We start from the raw sequence: 20,363 nt of genomic DNA, 5'->3' as shown, positions 1-20,363 counted from the left end.
CAATGTATGTTTACATTATCCGCCAAAATTTTGTTGGGTAAAAAATCTACAGGGAAATTTGATTATAATAATTATGGCTGCCTTAGATATATGAATAATTCTTATGGGATGTACTCTTTTTTATTAAATATTATCTACAAAGATGAAATATTGTGTCCACTTTGTAAGCAAATAGTAAAAAGTGTGTTTGTGTTGAATATGCATCATCTAAAATGTAGCATTAGGGAATTTTCTCGTAAGTATGCCCAAATCTTATCTTGGGGTAATCAAACTGACAGGCTGTTTTTAGAAGCCGCAACAAGTTTTATATATGGAGTGGAGCAAATGGCAGTCACTGATTTGTATATAGAAAGATATATTATGGAAAACAGTTGGATTTTTGACGAATATGTGACACCTGTTACCCTATACCTTAACTTTAATGAAACACTTCCAGAGATGAAACTGGTTTTTAAGAGTTTACAGCCATATTTATTAAAACTAGCCTCAAAAAATTCTAATGATCCATCAAATAGAAAATACTTATTATTCTTTAACCAACTTTGTCATAGAAAGAGGGGTGAACCAATCCTGAGACGACCATTCATTAAATAAAACAATTAAAAAAAATGCTTTTTTGAAAATAAATGTATATGTATGTATTATTTGTACCTCTGTTTGGGTTTCAATCAGAGGGCATCAATTTCTCAAGGAAAATATGTAGATGTAAAAACTCTGGTCCGAAAAAGTTAAAATGTCATCCTTACCACATTTCCATATCATATTTTTATTCATTTTATATATATATTTTTTTTGTTTTTTTTTTATAATGATGATGCTGATGAGGAGGAGGAGGGTGTAATTATTTATTTCTTATGTTTTCTCATTTGAAACTGTGTTTGGTTGAAGCTGTAGCTGGTTAGATACATTATCCAAATCTGTATCTACAGTAGTTTTTAGTCCATCTGTGAGCGTGTTTTGACTCAAGGTTGTGCAGTGTGCTCGCAGAGTAAATCCGAATCCTAAAACAAAGAAAAAATAGTGTCCTTTTGTAAGTAAGTGTATGAAACATATGACCATAATGAAGGTTGGATTGTTGGTTACCACCAGCTCCATCCAATATAATGACACTGAGATTTATAATACCTTTATTTCGCTGTTAACCTCTGTGGAGTGCTGGTACGCCACCACCAGAGATGACCTGGTTATATTTGGCCAGGGTTCTCTTTCTCTCTTTTCGTTGGTTTGGGAAAATTTGATATAATTACAGTTGTAATCACTAATAATTTGAAATTTATGATTTGAAATTGATGTTTTGAAATTGTTTTGAAAATATAATGATGTTCAGCTAAAAAAAAAAAAATAATATATAAATAGCATACACCTTAACCTTTTAAGTTATTTTTTTTTTTCAGATGATGGGTGAGAGGGAAAAAGGCAAGAAGATCTTTATGCAGAGGTGTGCACAGTGTCACACTGTTGAATTAAACGGCAAGCACAAAACTGGACCCAATGTCAATGGCCTCTTCGGCCGCCAGACTGGTCAGGCTTCTGGCTGTATTTACACTTATGCCAACAAGGCCAAGAGTATCACGTGGTTCAAAGATATTCTGGATATCTACTTGACCAACCCAAAGAAGTTTATTCCAGGCACAAAGATGGTGTTTGTTGGTCTTAAAAAGAAGAATGAGCGTGCAGACTTGATTGCTTACCTGGAAACCTCCACCAAGTAGAGCAAGCATTAACTTTTTTGTGGTCTCACCACTTTTAATTAATAGATCATCCTGCTATCAAAATTTACTAAAAAAAATAATAAAAAATTAGGGCAGTAAAAATTACAAAAAGTTGCTCAAAGAGTGGAGGAGACAGCTGGTTGCCCAGAGTAGATGGCAGCAGTGTCAGCTGAATTATATAAATATCAGTAGTCGCAGGCTACTCTCACATTTACATCCACTGACGGCCAACCAACACACGCTTCGCTGCTCTTCTATCCAAAGAAAACGTGGTACGAGAAGCTCTCTTCAAGATGAACCTCAAGAAGGAGAAGGTGAAGGAGAAGAAGAAGAAGAAAAAGAACAAGAAGATACAAGCTGCGCTGAAAAAAAACTTGAAACAATGCTTATTGATGTCACAGAAAGAACATCAAGCAGAACATCAACCTCAAGCAAAAGAATATTGATTAGAAAAAACGATGAACACCACCAACCTCAAGCAGAAGAATACTGATTTAATAAAAATTTTGGACCGTTGAAGGCTGAAGTCAAAATTTTTAATCAATAAGTAATAAACTAAATACTAACACCTATTTTGGTGTAAGATCCCTGACCGACTTACTCAACACATTTGATGAGCAATCTCTATAAATACCCACTATGGTCAACGTTTGCTGGCCACACCCACCACCACCAACCACTACACGCTACACTAACTGCTTCACGTAAGTCAACGATAATGTCAGTTGAAGGTTGAAGTCAGAATAAACAAGACGACTAAAGGTGGGGAAGGGGAAGGGAGAGCAGCTGTATGCATGCATAAAGTGACATTTTAGATAAAGTGTTGAAAACCGTGTGATCAAACTCATGGCGGCGAAGTCCACCTAGTAATGTAATAGCTGGTTGCCCGGAGCAGTACTGTGTCAGTTGAGCCATATATAAATATTCGTTGCCGCCGACCACTCTCACTCTTATATTACATCCACTGATGGCCAGCTTCGCTGCTCTTCCAAAGAAAAAGTGGTCCGAGAAGCTCTCTCCTCAGATGAACCCCAGGATGGAGAATAGGACACAAGCTACGCTGAAAAAAACCTTGAAAGTATGCTGGGAAGAGGAAGAGGAGAAACTAATATTGAAGATAGAGCAAGAGTTGTAACAAATAATCCACGACATCAAGCTGAACAACACCAACCTCAAGCAGAACAACACCGACATCATCAAGCAGATCGAGACAATATTATTGAAGACAGACCAAGAGTTGTTACAATTAATCAGCAAAATAATCACCGACATCAAGCAGAACAACACACTATTGAAGATGATAGAGCAAGAGTTGTTAGAAATAATCACTGATAATTTAAAAAATGAAATTAAAGAGTTGGAAGGCTAAAGCAACCCGCCTTTCTTTTGAGGAATTGATATGTGCAACGACTTGGAAGTCATATTAATTTATAATGGCACCAAAGAGCCAATGTTATTCAAAACTCCCGCACAGTGACTGACATAGTGACTGACGTGGGTATGGGTTGTCTATAAGAATTTTAAACAAGACGACTAAAGGAGGGAACTAAAAAAAAAAAAAACACCAACCTCAAACTGAACATCACCGACCTGAAGAAGAATACAAACCTCTGGCAGGAGATTGCTGATTTAAAAAAAAACTTTCGAACAGTTGAAGGTTGCCTCATTTCATTTTTAATTCAACTGTAATTTTTACTAAATAAAAGTGTGTATGAATTAAAACATATATTGCTTTATTTTTTTTAATTTTGCCTTTATTATTCTAGTGTATATAGGTAGGGGAATGGGGCAGGACTGTATGGGGTTGATAAAAAATCGACATACAAGATATATATAGCTAGTGAGAAATTATGGGTCTCTTAGTTAAAAATTTTCCACCTTTTAATTTCACTGTAATTTTTCACTAAATAAAAAGTGAGCCCAGAATGGGAACAGATGTACAATTAAAAAGTGAAATGATAATGTAAGTATGGCTGGCACTAGTTCCGGTGAGTGTCAGTACAAGTTTTCATATGTCGGTATTGTGAAGACTGTCTAGATATGTGAAGGTGGGTTTGGAGTGAACGAGGACGACGCTTGCACCCACCCCTCCAAATAGAGGGGGGACAGGAGACATTTATAGCTTTTTGGAGACATGATAAATTTAAGCTATCTCATTGATATATCAAGTGATTCTTCCATTGAAGTTGGGAAGGAGGAGGAAAACATCTATTTGGAGCAGAGGAAATAATCATTAAATTTTGTGTGTAAAGTTACTTCACCCGATTATCCCACGCTGGGCTGGATGGGCATCATTCATCTTTAAAACTTCGTATGTACAAAGTAGTGGGTAATTTTTCTTCATATTTAAAAAAACTACGGATAGTTAATTCGATGAGGGTATACTCACACACAACATATTTGTGTTTTTTCAGGTGGTAACTTTCATTTAACAATGGATCATTTCTCTCTTTACATAAGTTGTCATCACACCCATTAAACAAAACCAGTTCATCATCTTGAAATACTACTTTAATATGGTTTATTTCAATTTTTTCCTGTGATGAGGCTTTCGACATCAAAATCACTTGATAGGTATTTTAAAGCTTGACTCCATTATTTTGTCTCATGAATAATTCATATTTTATTCCCCACTTTAGTAGTATTTCTTCAAGTTTTATTAACATAATCTTTACAGATTCAATTTCCCATATTTCATTGGGGTTAGTAAGGTTGGGTTCAGTCTTTACAGATTCAGCTTCCCATATTTCATTGGGGTTCATTGCTTTGCCTGTAGGGTTGGGTTCACTCAGAGTCTTATCATTTTCAAAATTTCCTGTTGTCTCGATAATATCAGTCATAATGGTGATCTATTTCAAATCTGTGGATACTTTCTGCGGATGAGGAGTCCTGTTTCGCCTACCTGCTCCCGCATGGTGGACATAAATTTATGTCCTCTTTTAAAATATTTGTATAAAATTCAATTTTAATCCGATTTACTTTGGGTTTGTTTCAAACTGCGCGCCATGAGGCTCTCTTTCTCACCATTAGGCTGCATGGTACAATACGTTCATGAAAGGTGTGGACCACTTCGATCAAATGGTATTACCATTTTACCCGGAAAACTCACAAGTGGACCTAAAAGATAACGTTTTATTTCCTGCAAATGGCTTTGCGTAATGCCTTTGTTTTGTACAAATACAACACAACTGATCAAAAAAAGCTAACATTGCTACAGTTCCACGAGGTGGCAAATTGGGCCCTATTGTGCTGGGACCCGAAAGATTGGCCTCAAACAGCAACAGTATCTCAACACTTGCGGCACGCTCCAGACATAAATGATGACACAGGTCCTGCCTATGCTGACGCCATGCAAACTCCTGGACCATCTGGTGTGAGGCGGCCCTTGTTCACTTCAACACCTTAAGCTGAAGCAGCAACCGAATCAGAACCCGAGATGTCTGGCACACTGCCATTTGACGAGACGGTTTTGTCAGATGACTCTGATTCAAATGTTCAACCTCCAGCGATTCAGTTGATTCTGAAAATCGCATGAACTACAAACTGAAACGAGTATTTTGATACCAGAATGAACACTGTATCACATAAACTGCCATAAGTAGACTCGAACCTTCATATATTTTTTTGGGGTAGCATGTGTCTGCATGAGTGTCCCAAACGGGTTGCAGATGGGTGATTTTAGCCGTTTATACTGGTAATGTATTTTGTATTTTGATACCAGAATGAACACTGTATCACATAAACTGCCATAAGTAGACTCGAACCTTCATAGATTTTTTTTTGGGTGTAGCGTGTGTCTGCATGAGTGTCCCAAACGGGTTGCAGGTGGGTGACTTTAGCCGTTTATACTGGTAATGCTTCCCCCATATCATGTATTATAAGCATATGTCTGTTTAGGGAATTTTATTCCGATCAATGTACAACCAAAAATTACTTTGTGCAACAAGAATAAACTTGACAAACATAACAAAAGTAAAAACATTTCGTGTGTGTTTGACGCTCACTGATATGTTCCAGCGTTGTTTTATATATGGCGCTATTCTATCTTACGCTTTGTTGATCTTTTTTACCTACGGGCTCATAGAACATTCTATTGCAAACACATTGACACAAAAATGAATGACGTACATAGAATAATAATGTCATGAGAGTGAAATAAGTATAAACTTTCAAAGCGCCGTATCGCACATGTGTCGTCCCGTCACCGATACCGGGTAACAATTTCACCACTTCCCACACTCTTGCGGGTGGGCCGCAATCATTATTCTATGCTTATATTCATATCACCGTGTTGGGAATTTCATTGCGAGTCCATTGATACCAAAATTAACGCTGTAAAACAAGTGTGGAGGTGATAACAATCCCAAGAGTAAAAACATTTTGTTGCTGTTGGGCGCTCACGGCGAGTCATCTTCGTAGTTATTTATTTGGTGCTGGTATCTCTATATGTTTCGTGACTTTTTTTACTGATGTTCTTCTAGTGAATTTTATTGCGAACACGTTGGTACCAAAACGAAATAAGTAGCTCGAGAACTAAGGTCAGGAGAGTAAAAAGAGTATACACCTTTTTGTTTTTACGCTAACGCGCAAAAACGCCGCGCGCACATAACGCTTTTTTATTACCATCCCAGGGAGCTCGAAAGTGTTATATTAATATGGTTTATTTCAATTTTTTCCTGTGATGAGGCTTTCGACATCAAAATCACTTGATAGGTATTTTCAAGCTTGACTCAATTATTTTGTCTCATGAATATTCATATTTTATTCCCCACTTTAGTAGTATTTCTTCAAGTTTTATTAACATAATCTTCCAGATTCAATTTCCCATATTTCATTGGGGTTAGTAGGGTTGGGTTCAGTCTTTACAGATTCAGCTTCCCATATTTCATTGGGGTTCATTGCTTTGCCTGTAGGGTTGGGTTCACTCAGAGTCTTATAATTTTCCAAATATGCTGTTGTCTCGTTAATATCAGTCATAATAGTGATCTATTTCAAATCTGTGGATGTATAAAAAAAAATATATGTTAAGGCATATGTAACTTAACTGATCAATCAACATTTTTATCTAAGGTAGTATAAGGTGATGCAGGACTAATAATTACAGCAATAGAAGTTATGAGAGATTTAAGTAGCCAGAACGTCGTATTGGGCCTGCTATATAAATAAGACCAAACAAGACCCTACCTTACCCAAACTAAGTCAATATAATTATATTGTCGTATTATATTATAATATTATCAAAGTGGACTCACTAGATACAGCACAGGACTAGGGTTGTAACTGACAGTTGAATTCTTTTATATCTATCTTTTCAATTCTGACTTGAGGAGTAGGAGGAGGAGGGGGGGAGGGGGGAGGTGTGGTATGATGCAGGGGTGTGCTGCCCCGACCGCGTCTTCCCATAAAGCATAGTTAAATCGCCTTCAAGTATATAAAAGCGTTATGCCCAGTATTATTACCTCAGTGTTTAGTGGTCTGATGCTGCATGCATATGTCCATAGTGATAACTATTTAATATTATTTAATTGTTGACATATACAACAACTATGGATTCACCACTTTCTATAAACATGTTAATGATGACCCTTGATAACATATACCAAAAAAAGATGAAAGAAAAACTTCCAGATACATTTGGAGCATCATTTCAGAAGATGATTTGTTATGCTGAAAACAGTTTTAAATCTTCCGAATTGTAAGTATCATTATTATAATATGTTAATAATATATATCATGTATATATTTTTATAATATCCATACCCCAACAAATTATTACTTTTTATTTACTCATTTTTTTTGTTTGTTTGTAGGTATGAAAATCTTTTAAAAACATTGAAAGAAAAAAAGAAGATAAAAAGAATAAGTGCAAATGTCCCACATGGAATCCTATCCCCTGAAGACGACCCTGCTATTCTTCATGACATAAAGGTCAACCCAGCAAACAATTTTAGGTTGCCACAACATATCTGGAAAGTATTTGAAAGTATTGGAAACGTTTGTTTTATCGTATCAGATACGATATTGTGTGTGGATTTAAATAGGTTTCCAAAACTTATAACCAAGACATATGTATCTAACACTAATTTGAGATGTTGTGGCAACTTTACACTCCTAACATGAGTCATTCATAATCCATTCATATACCAATATGAATCTCTTATGAAAGGTTTGAGCCAATAATCTGAACCCTTTTTACATCTTTGTGTTTAAAGTTAAATTTCTTGAAATTAAATTATATTTTATATTATATTATTTTTATTATATTTTATATTATATTATTATTTTCAATTTAAATATTAAAACCAATTTAAGGGTAAAAAAAATCTAATAATTTATATTTCTTTTATTATTTACTAACAATTATAATTATTTACTAACGGAGAGAGGGGAGGCTGTACGGCAGAGAGTGGCGGCTGTGGCGGACAGTGGCGGCGGTGGCGGATAGTGGCGGCGGGCGGACAGTGGCGGCGGGCGGACAGTGGCGGCGGCGGGCGGACAGTGGCGGCGGGCGGACAGTAGCGGCGGTGGCGGACAGTGGCGGCGGGCGGACAGTGGCGGCGGTGGCGGACAGTGGCGGCGGTGGCGGACAGTGGCGGCGGGCGGACAGTGGCGGCGGGCGGACAGTGGCGTCGGGCGGACAGTGGCGGCGGTGGCGGATAGTGGCGGCGGGCGGACAGTGGCGGCGGGCGGACAGTGGCGGCGGTGGCGGATAGTGGCGGCGGGCGGACAGGGCGGCGGCGGGCGGACAGTGGCGGCGGGAGGACAGTGGCGGCGGGCGGACAGTGGCGGCGGGCGGACAGTGGCGTCGGGCGGACAGTGGCGGCGGTGGCGGATAGTGGCGGCGGGCGGACAGTGGCGGCGGGCGGACAGTGGCGGCGGTGGCGGATAGTGGCGGCGGGCGGACAGGGCGGCGGCGGGCGGACAGTGGCGGCGGGAGGACAGTGGCGGCGGGCGGACAGTGGCGGCTGTGGCGGATAGTGGCGGCGGGCGGACCGTGGCGGCAGTGGTGGACAGTGGCGGCGGGCGGACAGTGGCGGCGGCGGGCGGACAGTGGCGGCGGCGGGCGGACAGTGGCGGCGGCGGGCGAACAGTGGCGGCGGCGGGCGGACAGTGGAGGCGGCGGGCGGACAGTGGAGGCGGCGGGCGGACAGTGGAGGCGGCGGGCGGACAGTGGAGGCGGCGGGCGGACAGTGGAGGCGGCGGGCGGACAGTGGAGGCGGCGGGCGGACAGTGGCGGCGGCGGGCGGACAGTGGTGGCGGCGGGCGGACAGTGGCGGCGGCGGGCGGACAGTGGCGGCGGCGGGCGGACAGTGGAGGGGGGGCGGACAGTGGAGGCGGCGGGCGGACAGTGGAGGCGGCGGGCGGACAGTGGAGGCGGCGGGCGGACAGTGGAGGCGGCGGGCGGACAGTGGTGGCGGCGGGCGGACAGTGGTGGCGGCGGGCGGACAGTGGTGGCGGCGGGCGGACAGTGGTGGCGGCGGGCGGACAGTGGCGGCGGTGGCGGACAGTGACGGCGGTGGTGGACAATGGCGGCGGTGGCGGACAGTGGCGGCGGTGGCGGACAGTGGCGGCGGTGGCGGACACTGGCGGCTGTGTCTGGCGGGCGGTGGCGGGGTCTGTGATGAGTGGTGGCGGCTGGCGGTGGTGGGTGGTGGCGGCGGTGGTGGTGGGTGGTGGTGGCGGTGGCGGCGGCTGGTGGTGGCGCGGTGGTGGTGGGTGGTGGTGGTGGCGGCGGCGGCTGGTGGTGGTGGGTGGTGGCGGCGGTGGTGGTGGGTGGTGGTGGCGGCGGCGGCGGGTGGTGGGTGGCGGCGGCGGCTGGTGGTGGTGGGTGGTGGCGGCGGGTGGTGGTGGGTGGTGGCGGCGGGTGGTGGTGGGTGGTGGCGGCTGTGGTGGGTGGTGGCGGGCGGTGGCGGGCGGCGGCGGCTGTGGTGGGTGGTGACGATCGGCGGTGGGGGGGGCTGGTGGCGGCTGGCGGTGGCGGCTTGCGGTGGCGACTGTGGCAACGGGCGGTGACTGCTGATAGCGGGCGGTGGTGGCGGCTGGTGGCAGGTGGTGGTGGCGGTGGTGGCGGCTGGTGGTGGTGGCAGCTGGTGGCGGTGATGGCGGCTGGTGGTGGTGGCAGCTGGTGGCGGTGATGGCGGCTGGTGGTGGTGGTGGTGGCGGCTGGTGGTGGTGGCAGCTGGTGGCGGTGATGGCGGCTGGTGGTGGTGGTGGTGGTGATGGCGGCTGGTGGCGGGCGGTGGCGGGCGGTGGCGGCTTGTGGCGGCTGGTGGTGGCGGCGGTGGTGGGTGGTGGTGGTGGCGGTGGTGTCGGCGGCGGCTGTGGTGGGTGGTGGCGGCGGCGGCGGTGATGGGTGGTGGCGGCGGCGGTGGTGGTGGGTGGTGGTGGCGGCGGCGGTGATGGGTGGTGGCGGCGGTGGTGGTGGGTGGTGGTGGCGGCGGCGGCTGGTGGTGGTGGTGGGTGGTGGTGGTGGGTGGTGGCGGCGGGTGGCGGTGGTGGGTGGCGGGTGGCGGCTGGTGGTGGGTGGTGGCGGCGGGTGGTGAGTGGCGGTGGTGGGTGGCGGTGGCTGGTGGCGGGTGGTGGTGGGTGGCGGTGGCTGGTGGCGGGTGGCGGTGGCTGGTGGCGGGTGGCGGCTGGTGGTGGGTGGTGGCGGCTGGTGGTGGGTGGTGGCGGGTGGCGGGTGGCGGTGGTGGGTGGCGGTGGCGGGTGGCGGCTGGTGGTGGGCGGTGGCGGGTGGCGGCTGGTGGTGGGCGGTGGCGGGTGGCGGCTGGTGGTGGGCGGTGGCGGGTGGCGGCTGGTGGTGGGCGGTGGCGGGTGGCGGCTGGTGGTGGGCGGTGGCGGGTGGCGGCTGGTGGTGGGCGGTGGCGGGTGGCGGCTGGTGGTGGGCGGTGGCGGGTGGCGGCTGGTGGTGGTGGTGGCGGGTGGCGGCTGGTGGCGGTGGCGGCTGGTGGTGGGTGGTGGCGGGTGGCGGCTGGTGGCGGGGTGGCGGCTGGTGTGGGTGGCGGCTGGTGGTGGGTGGCGGCGGGTGGCGGCTGTGGTGGGTGGCGGGTGGCGGCGGGTGGCGGCTGGTGGTGGCGGTGGCGGCTGTGTGGGCGGCGGGTGGCGGCGGGTGGCGGCTGGTGGCGGCCAGCTGGGACACACCCTTCTCCACTTTAGGTCTGAGTACAACTAACCATATGTCTCTCTCACCCACCAGAACAGTGTTGCCAGCTTGCGCTCTCAAAATGTTTCCTTCAAAGATTGTATATTATCTTTGAACAACAAGTTTGATTATCAAGGAAATAATGCATATATTATTGTCACATTAATACTGTGCAATATCTTATTACATTCCTGCTAAATAATTATAATTTGAAACAGGACAAAAAATCCCACATATATATAAAAACCAACATTAGAGATCACGAGGCCTAGGCCTCGCCTGTGACCACACATCCTGCCTCCCTGGCCTGCTACACTCACACACCTCACACTCTTAACTCTCTCATAATCACTCTCACTCTCTTACTCTGTCACTCTTACTCTGTCACTCTTACTCTCTGTCACTCTTACTCTCTGTCACTCTTACTGTCACTCTTACACTCTGTCACTCCTACTCTCTGTCACTCTTACTCTGTCACTCTTACTCTCTGTCACTCTTACTCTCTGTCACTCTTACTCTGTCACTCTTACTCTGTCACTCTTACTCTCTGTCACTCTTACTCTCTGTCACTCTTACTCTCTGTCACTCTTACTCTCTGTCACTCTTACTCTGTCACTCTTACTCTGTCACTCTTACTCTCTGTCACTCTTACTCTGTCACTCTTACTCTCTGTCACTCTTACTCTCTGTCACTCTTACTCTTACACTCTGTCACTCTTACTCTGTCACTCTTACTCTCTGTCACTCTTACTCTCTGTCACTCTTACTCTGTCACTCTTACTCTCTGTCACTCTTACTCTCTGTCACTCTTACTCTGTCACTCTTACTCTGTCACTCTTACTCTGTCACTCTTACTCTCTGTCACTCTTACTCTCTGTCACTCTTACTCTCTGTCACTCTTACTCTCTGTCACTCTTACTCTCTGTCATTCTTACTCTCTGTCACTCTTACTCTCTGTCACTCTTACTCTCTGTCACTCTTACTCTCTGTCACTCTTACTCTGTCACTCTTACTCTCTGTCACTCTTACTCTCTGTCACTCTTACTCTGTCACTCTTACTCTCTGTCACTCTTACTCTGTCACTCTTACTCTGTCACTCTTACTCTCTGTCACTCTTACTCTCTGTCACTCTTACTCTCTGTCACTCTTACTCTGTCACTCTTACTCTCTGTCACTCTTACTCTCTGTCACTCTTACTCTCTGTCACTCTTACTCTCTGTCACTCTTACTCTGTCATTCTTACTCACTCTCAGTCACCCTTACCCATTCATACTCACTCTCTCACTCTTACTCTCATACTCTTACTCTCAATTACTCTTACTCTCAATCACTCTTACTCCCAATCACTCCTACTCCCAATCACTCCTACTCTCAATCACTCCTACTCTCATTCTTACTCTTACTCTTACTCCCAATCACTCTTACTCTCAATCACTCTTATTCTCATTCTTACTCTCACTCTTACTCCCAATCACTCTTACTCCCAATCACTCTTACTCTCAATCACTCTTACTCTCAATCACTCTTACTCTCAATCACTCTTACTCTCAATCACTCTTACTCTCATTCTTACTCTTACTCACTCTTACTCTCAATCACTCTTATTCTCATTCTTACTCCTACTCTCACTCTAACTCCTACTCCCAATCACTCTTACTCCCAATCACTCTTACTCTCAATCACTCTTACTCCCAATCACTCTTACTCTCAATCACTCTTACTCTCAATCACTCTTACTCTCAATCACTCTTACTCTCAATCACTCTTACTCTCACTAACTCTCAATCACTCTTACTCTCATACTCACCCTTACTCTCAATCACTTTACTCTCACTCTTACTCATTCTGTCACTCTTACTCTCACTCTTACTCACTCTGTCACTCTTACTCACTCTCAGTCACTCTTACTTATACTCACTCTTACTCACACTTACACACTCTCTGGCACTCTCACTCACCTTCAGTCACTCTTACTCACTCTTACCCACTCTCGCTCACTCTTACTCACTCTAGTTAATAAGAACACGCCAATATAAGACAACAAAACGTTTTCAGATTCGTTCTCACCACTTTCCAGCAACTTTTAAAATTTATATAAATTATCTTAGGGAATAATACATAAATTATATATTTAAACATGATATTAGTGTTTAGTGGAATGCATAAGGAGTCAAATTGTGTTAAAAAGAGCGATTTTTAGAAAATTTGGAAAACTACTTTTTTCTGTTCATATTATAACTAAATGGATTTTAAAGGTTTCACTCAGCCAATATATATCATTCACAATTTATTAATGAATTTTACAAAAAAACACCATAAATTTTATATTTAAACATGTAAAAACTATTTGTTTTACATTTGGAAGAAAATAATTGTAGAAAAACAATTTATAATTAAACCTTTGTGTTTGGATTTTTTGAGTAAAAGTTTCTCAAAGGCTCTCCTGCACCATTCTCAATGCAAATCATTCCCACACCTATGGGAAGAGATAGGCGAACGTTGTGTAGATGATTTGTGTTTGCTGGGAACTGCTATGGCCCTGATGACACAATCTACAACAATGATCCGGAAGTTCGAAAAAATGTTCCTTGTGGTGTAACACTCTTGGAGTTTAAGGGACAGTTTGATTTAGTGTTCTTTGCCAATAAAAAATTTACTGGTGGTATTGGTGATGAGGATGATAAACAACCAGAAACAAATGATCTATGGAAACAATATTGCTTAGAAGATCTCAGTACTACTACTTCTAAAGTAGTTTGTATGACTAAAGTGAATGGCGAATCAGCTCATTTCAGTGGCAGATACATTAATGGTAAATTATTTTTAATTACTGGGAGTAAAAGTGTTCATATGTTAATTGGAGAAAGGGAAGACATTGAGTGGTATGATGGAGAACGTTATGTTGTTGCTAAGGTTGTGGCCAGATCACTGTGGGATACATTGAATAATATGGATATTATGAATCGACATTTGGTATATAGTATCTTACACTATACTAAATGTACAGCTGTGTGTGAGCTTCTTCAACCTGACAACCAACATATTGTTAACCTCAGTCACTTGGATAAGCATTAACTCAACGTTATCTGTTTACTCCATTGTACAACGAATATGAAGAGACTAGCCTTCTTGCATTACCTCCACACTACACACTCAACCTGTTTACGGCATTAGGCTCTTACATCTCCTGCCTATTCAATAATTGAAGCTAAAGATGTAGTGAAACACCAGAATAAGGTAGGCAAACAAAGAGTCTATAGTACAAGGAAGTGCCAATTTATATTGTCACATTTTTCAATACAATTTCTTTTATGAAACTATATTATTAAATTATTTTTACAGGTGCGAAGTGATCTTTATAAAAAAGGTGAAGTTTTTATTTTCTAAATGAGAATGAAGAAACAATTGGAATGGTAAAAGTAAAAACAAGATGGTATGTAATACTTAGAGCCTTGAGGGAAAAAGCAGTTTATTATTTTTTATCCAAGAAAAAAAACAAGCAAAATTGGAGTTTAGAGAATATATTCACTTAACTCAATTACGACTAAATGAAATTCAGAAATGGCTCAAGTTCTCGATTTATATTTTACAAAGATGTAAGGTGAGTAAGATGGGTAAAGCACCTACCTACTCTGTTTTCATAAAAAGACCCTCTTAAGAAATTAATTATTTGAAAAATTAGGTTGAAAAATAATGGATTTATAACACTAATAAATAATTATCATTATTTTCAGGAAATGGGGACAAGTTTTCTACAGTGGCTAAATGAAAAAGTAGAAAAAAGCACATTGCTGTAGAAGATATTAGGCCCCAATTTCCAACAATATGGAGCAAGTTTCTTTTTGAAAAAAAATTTGACCGACAATTTTGAAGATGATGAAGAAGAATTAGGTGGTTAGTTACCATTAACTTTATTATACAGTGGAAGGCATTGGGAAAACAACCAACTCAGTTACACATTTTCGTCATGATCATCTTTAGAAGTCTATAGAGACAAATTACCGTCTTCATTACTGTCGAGAAGTGGACTAGGGACAATTAATTAAAATATGTTTTCTAGTAACACCTGTGGTAGGGATGACATCTTTTAGACTGGAGTTTGTATTGATATACACATGATATATAAAGTGTTCATCAGTAAAAATAAGTAATATAATTAGTTAGGTAGTAGTATTTTTTTTATCTGGGACGTGAATTATTATTTTTTTTTTTTTGGCGCCCAGGTTGAAAAAAAAATCTGTGTAAAAAATGTAGTAAAATTTCCACAATTAAAATTTCTATTTTTATCACAGAATTTCCACTTGGTTCCCTATATTTTTCTTACCATTATTTCAGCTTTTTACCAATTAATATGCTCAAATTCAATTATTATACAATCATATTGTTTTATTTTATTTAATGAATGTTGGTCGAAGGACTTGATTGGTTTATATTATTTGAAAGTGTTTCATTAAATGTTAATTGATAGCAAGGGCCGTGGTCAACATCCTACCTTTGTGTCCGAGCTGGCTGGTAAGTAGTGTGTGGATGGGCATTATGTTATAATAGAAGGTACAAAAGATATAAAGAACAAAAAACTAAAAAGGGATTTGGAAAAGGATTTCTGCTGATAAACTCTATAGTCCCAATTTTAAGTCTATGAGTCAACAGGAAGAGGAAGAGGAGGGATTGATTGTGTATTATATAAAGAGAGAGAGAGAGAGATTGCCTCTCTCAGTCACTAACTAGTCAGTCTAATACAACACTCACATTTTGTTTTCATAGCAATGAGAGAAGAAAAAAATCGTTTGGAGATTTTTAAGGACTGTAACTTCAGTGTAAACAGTCATGTACTTGCAAAGGCGGGTTTCTATTATACTCATAAAGCAAATCTTTTAGAATGTTCAATGTGCCATTTTCAAATTGATGCACGAACGTAAACAAAGATGAAAATAGAATCATTGCTTTACATAAGAAAGAGAAACCAGAATGCACATATAATCAGAACGTGAAAAGATCTATTTCTAAGAAGTTTGATTCATATGACAGTTTACGGTTTGAAAAGGAACGTTTGGATACCTACATAGATTGGCCACTTGAATGGTTAGAACCATCTGATTTGACTCGTGATGGCTTTTACTACCTGCGAACAAATGACCACCGTTGCTTGTGTCTTTTGTCGAGGCATTGTTGGTGCCTGGGAAAGAGGAGACACTTCCAGAGGCGAACATCAGCGGCACTTTCCCGATTGTCCATTCATTCGAAACCAACCAGTGGGAAATTTTCCACTGATATTTAATGAAAAATTCAAGGGTTATTCCGTTCCACTGAGAAATAGTAAAATTCGTCCTATACACAAGGAATAGATGTCTGTGGTCTAAGTCCTATGACAAACAATGGCGTTCACCAGCATACCATCGCCAAGCGAAAAGACTACTTAACACTTGAAAGTCGCCTAGCAAGCTTTAACAAATGGCCTGAACGTGTAACACAGAAAACCAACTGAATTGTCAGAAGCTGGATTCTTCTATTGTGGTTAAAGTGATCATGTGCGCTGTTATCATTGTGGGAATGGACTTTGAAACTGGGAATCTGATGATATACCTTGGGATGAACATGCTCGCTGGTACCCAGAGTGTACCTTCCTCTTCTTGACGAAAGGAAAAGAATTCATTGATCAGGTATGTCAGCTAGATGAGTTACAGTAACTTGAAATGAAGGTTGACTATTATTATAATCTTTATAAAAGCCATTTGTAACATTAACTTTATTCTTTTGTTTTCAGGTTCAAGGGGAAAGGCCACCTTATGAGACAAACCCTTCAATAACCCATATCAATGAAGATCAACACAAACTTATTAAGGAACTAGACATAACTAAGCACATTATTTCAATGGGTTTCCAGGAAGATCATGTGATGACAACGTATCATAATCAACTCAAAGAGAAGGGGTTACCTTTCTTTAACATTGAGTCATTTATTGAAGCAGTCTTACAGTACATGGAAAACGAAACTAGAAAACGTCTAGTAAATAAATTGGCATTGGCTGAAGTTGATGTTGTCCCAAGCCCACAATGTCTGATGGAAATGAGTTGGCTTCTGACCAAAACCAACAAGTAGAATCATCTACAACTTTAATACAGCCTATAGAGAATGAATTGGCATTAGCTGAAGTTGATGTTGTCCCAAGCCAACCAATGTCTGATGGAACTGAGTTTGCTTCTTACCCCAATCAGCAAGTAGAATCTACAATAGTTGATGAATTGACATTGACTGAAGTTGATGTTGTCCCAAGCCCACCAATGTCTGGTGATTCTAACCCACAACCATTATTTGGTAGAATAACTGATCAAGTTGCCGTCAATGTTGGAGTAATGTAATGTAAAGTTGGAGTTAATGTTTTTTCCTTGTAATCACATGTGCACTTGTTCCAAATGCGCATCAAACATATCCACATGTCCAATTTGCAGAGCTGAGATAAAATATACTATTAAAGTAATTATATCATAGTAAAGAATGTTTTAGAAGTGTGATAATGACATGATATGTACGATTCGAGAGCAACACTGCAAAGCCTAACATGTTGGAATTTATGGAAATGAACGTGCAGATGTGCTGGCGGCTGAAGGTGCTGAGGGAGACCATATTGAAAATACTTCATACCCAAGACTCTTCTAAGAAATTAGAAAACATCATCGTCAAGAAAGTTGTGTTGGATACAAAAATATGTCCACACCTACAGTAATAAGGATGATTTTAGAAAATTTGCATAATAAACATTATAATAAATACCTCATAATTATTGACGAAATATTATTCTTTTCCCCAGATATAATCTCAGATGAGGAAAAGTTGTAGTTTAGTTATACCAATGTATGTATGTGTGTGTGTGTATCCTTTCAAAATAGACATTTCTATTTTTTTTGTCTTTAAGGTAGTATAAAAGTGTCACTAAGGTAGCCTGCAGCAGAACACAGTTTATGGATTAATTAGTGGTAGAGTCGCAATCCAAGCACCACTACACTACATACTACCTCTTGATATAACTTTCTAGACAGTGAAAGTGAACAAACAAGCAGTGGTAGTTGCAGTACTACTCAATCTCTGGCGGAACTGAAGAAGCAAACAACCATCCCACAAACTGGTCAACTCAATCAACCAACTTGTCTGTCAACTGGTCTACAACCACCCAACCAACCTGTCCATCAACTGGTCAACCACCCTTTTTCTGTTGGAAGTTTCTTTCTAGGGAAGTGGATAACAATTGATCATATAAAATAAGAGAGCACATAATGTTTTTCATAATGGTTGCACCATATGAATTTGATGACATGCAATTGTCAAGGTCTTTAGTACGTGTCTCAGGCAGTGCCTATAACAGAGGAGTCATTTTAGACTTAGGCAGAACATCCACTTTCGCTGCTACAGTTCCAGTGGACCCATTGCCTCCGGAATTAGCAGGACCCAGAACACAACAGCAACTATTGCTGAATATTAATAAGCTGAAACATGAAAACCATATTATTCAACAAAATTTGTCAGTTTTGTATAAAATATTTAAAGAACAGGAGAGACAAATTTTTATGTTGAGAAGGGGTATAAGGGAATGGAGCATCCAAAGTTCCTTTTCCGAAACCACTATCTCCTCCTACTTACTCAACACACAACCCATCATCTCCTCCTCCTCCAATTAATCCATCTTCCCCTACAATTTCTATGAGAATCAGGTAAATAATAAAAAATTATTTTACCTGTTTGAAAATGCAGACCACTCATCCTTCTTTTTCTTGCTTAATTTTTTGTCACCTGATCGTAGAATTATAATAAATCAGTAATTAAAAAAAATAAGTGAAATTGTTAAAACAATCTGAATACTATAGCATTCCCAGACAATGGTTCCTCGGGTTTGAGAGAATGTATATTCATAAAAACTCTCATTAACAATTTTGTTGTTGTGAATGATGATGATAAAAGAATGATTCCATTATTGAATAAAATGCTTCATTTGTTTACTATCTCTGATCGATATTTTAAATTAATAACTGAAACATATCCTCTTAAGAGTCGGAATCAACAAAAACAAACAATAGCTCATTTGAATAAAAAATGTAATGAATGTGAGAATAAAAAAAGTGAATTAGAAATTAAATGTGGAAATCAAGATGCCACAATAACAGATTTAAATACAAATGTGAGAGATTTAGAACTTACTATTGTGCAGCTTTCAGAGAAATTAGGAGACCAAGAAAATAAAATAGAGAATTTAAAGAAGGAAAATTCAACTCTTCAAGATAATCAAAAATATATTGAAAAAATAATCTAGAAGATCGAAACAATACTGAATTAATAAAGCTTAGAATCCAATATGATGCTGAAAAGAAAAAAGTATGAAACAGAATATGCATTTTTGGTAGATGAGAAAGATAGACAAATTCAACATATCTCCGAAGACAAAGACAAACAAATAAAAGACTTAGCTGATGAAAAAGAAAAACTAACCGATTTAATAAATTCAAATAATACTAGAATAAGATCTAAATGCGTTACACTCGAGAATGACCTAAAAACATGTAAGCAACAATTAAATAGTGCACTTGAACAAAGTCGTCAACAACAAGAAGAATTATATAGGCAAATAAATACAAATTTAATATCTCTTGAAGAATACCAACTAAAATTAACCACATGTGAAAAACGATGTAAAGAACCAGAAAAGACAATTTCTGGAATGCCAACAAGCCCTACAAAAATGTAAAGATGATAAACTATCAGAAAAGGAAGAATATAATAATTTATTAGTATCCCAAAACCATTAAAAACATTTGCTGACGACACAACCTTCATTTACTCCAGTCCTGATCCCCTTGCTCTAAATGCCACAGTAAATACTGAGCTAAATAAAGTCCATCTGTGGCTAACTGCCAACAAACTCACCCTTAACATTGACAAAAACTTTCTATATTCTGTTTGGCAATAAATCCTCTCATCAAATAAATCTCAAAATAAACAATACCCAAATTTGTAACAAATTAGATGGCAAATTCCTTGGCGTTCTCATTGACCACAAGCTGTATTTCCAGGGACACATTCTAAACATATCAAAAAAAAGTTTCAAAAACTGTGGGCATTCTTTCTAAAATCAGATATTATGTACCACGCCCTGCCCTGGTGACTCTCTATTACTCCCTTATCTATCCATATCTCAACTATGGTATTTGTGCTTGGGGCTCTACTACCCAAAATCACTTACATCCTCTAATTACTCAACACAAAGCTGCTATTAGGACAATATCCAATTCTGGCCCCAGACATCACTCGGTACCCCTACTCAAATCTCGGAATATGTTAGATATTAAGTCACTGTACATTCTCTCATGTGTATTATACATATATAAAACGCTAAACTATAATGCCAATTCCTGATCTCAAAAGCTTCATAGAAGGTTGTAACAGAACCCATGAGCAAAACACCAGAAATAAATACAGTTTTGATGTTCCTAGAGTACGACTTAATCAAACCAGAAATGCTC

The 20,363-nt window shown here is 41.3% G+C and overlaps 1 protein-coding gene and 1 pseudogene across 1 annotated transcript; both read left to right on the top strand.

The window, feature by feature from the left end:
- Nucleotides 1-1,060: 1,060 nt before the first annotated feature.
- On the top strand, nt 1,061-1,712 carry LOC123769297 (cytochrome c-like). The gene is made up of 2 exons (XM_069310048.1): nt 1,061-1,066; nt 1,395-1,712. Exons 1-2 carry the CDS (start codon nt 1,061-1,063, stop codon nt 1,710-1,712), a joined length of 324 nt encoding a protein of 107 aa, XP_069166149.1.
- A 5,570-nt stretch (nt 1,713-7,282) lies between these two features.
- On the top strand, nt 7,283-19,156 carry LOC123774270 (death-associated inhibitor of apoptosis 2-like; annotated as a pseudogene).
- Nucleotides 19,157-20,363: the final 1,207 nt, after the last annotated feature.

This window comes from Procambarus clarkii, chromosome 66, assembly GCF_040958095.1.
Source record: "Procambarus clarkii isolate CNS0578487 chromosome 66, FALCON_Pclarkii_2.0, whole genome shotgun sequence".
In the NCBI taxonomy this organism is placed as follows: domain Eukaryota; kingdom Metazoa; phylum Arthropoda; class Malacostraca; order Decapoda; family Cambaridae; genus Procambarus; species Procambarus clarkii.
Note: the sequence above shows the minus strand (reverse complement) of the source record. Positions and strands in the feature narration are given on the sequence as shown.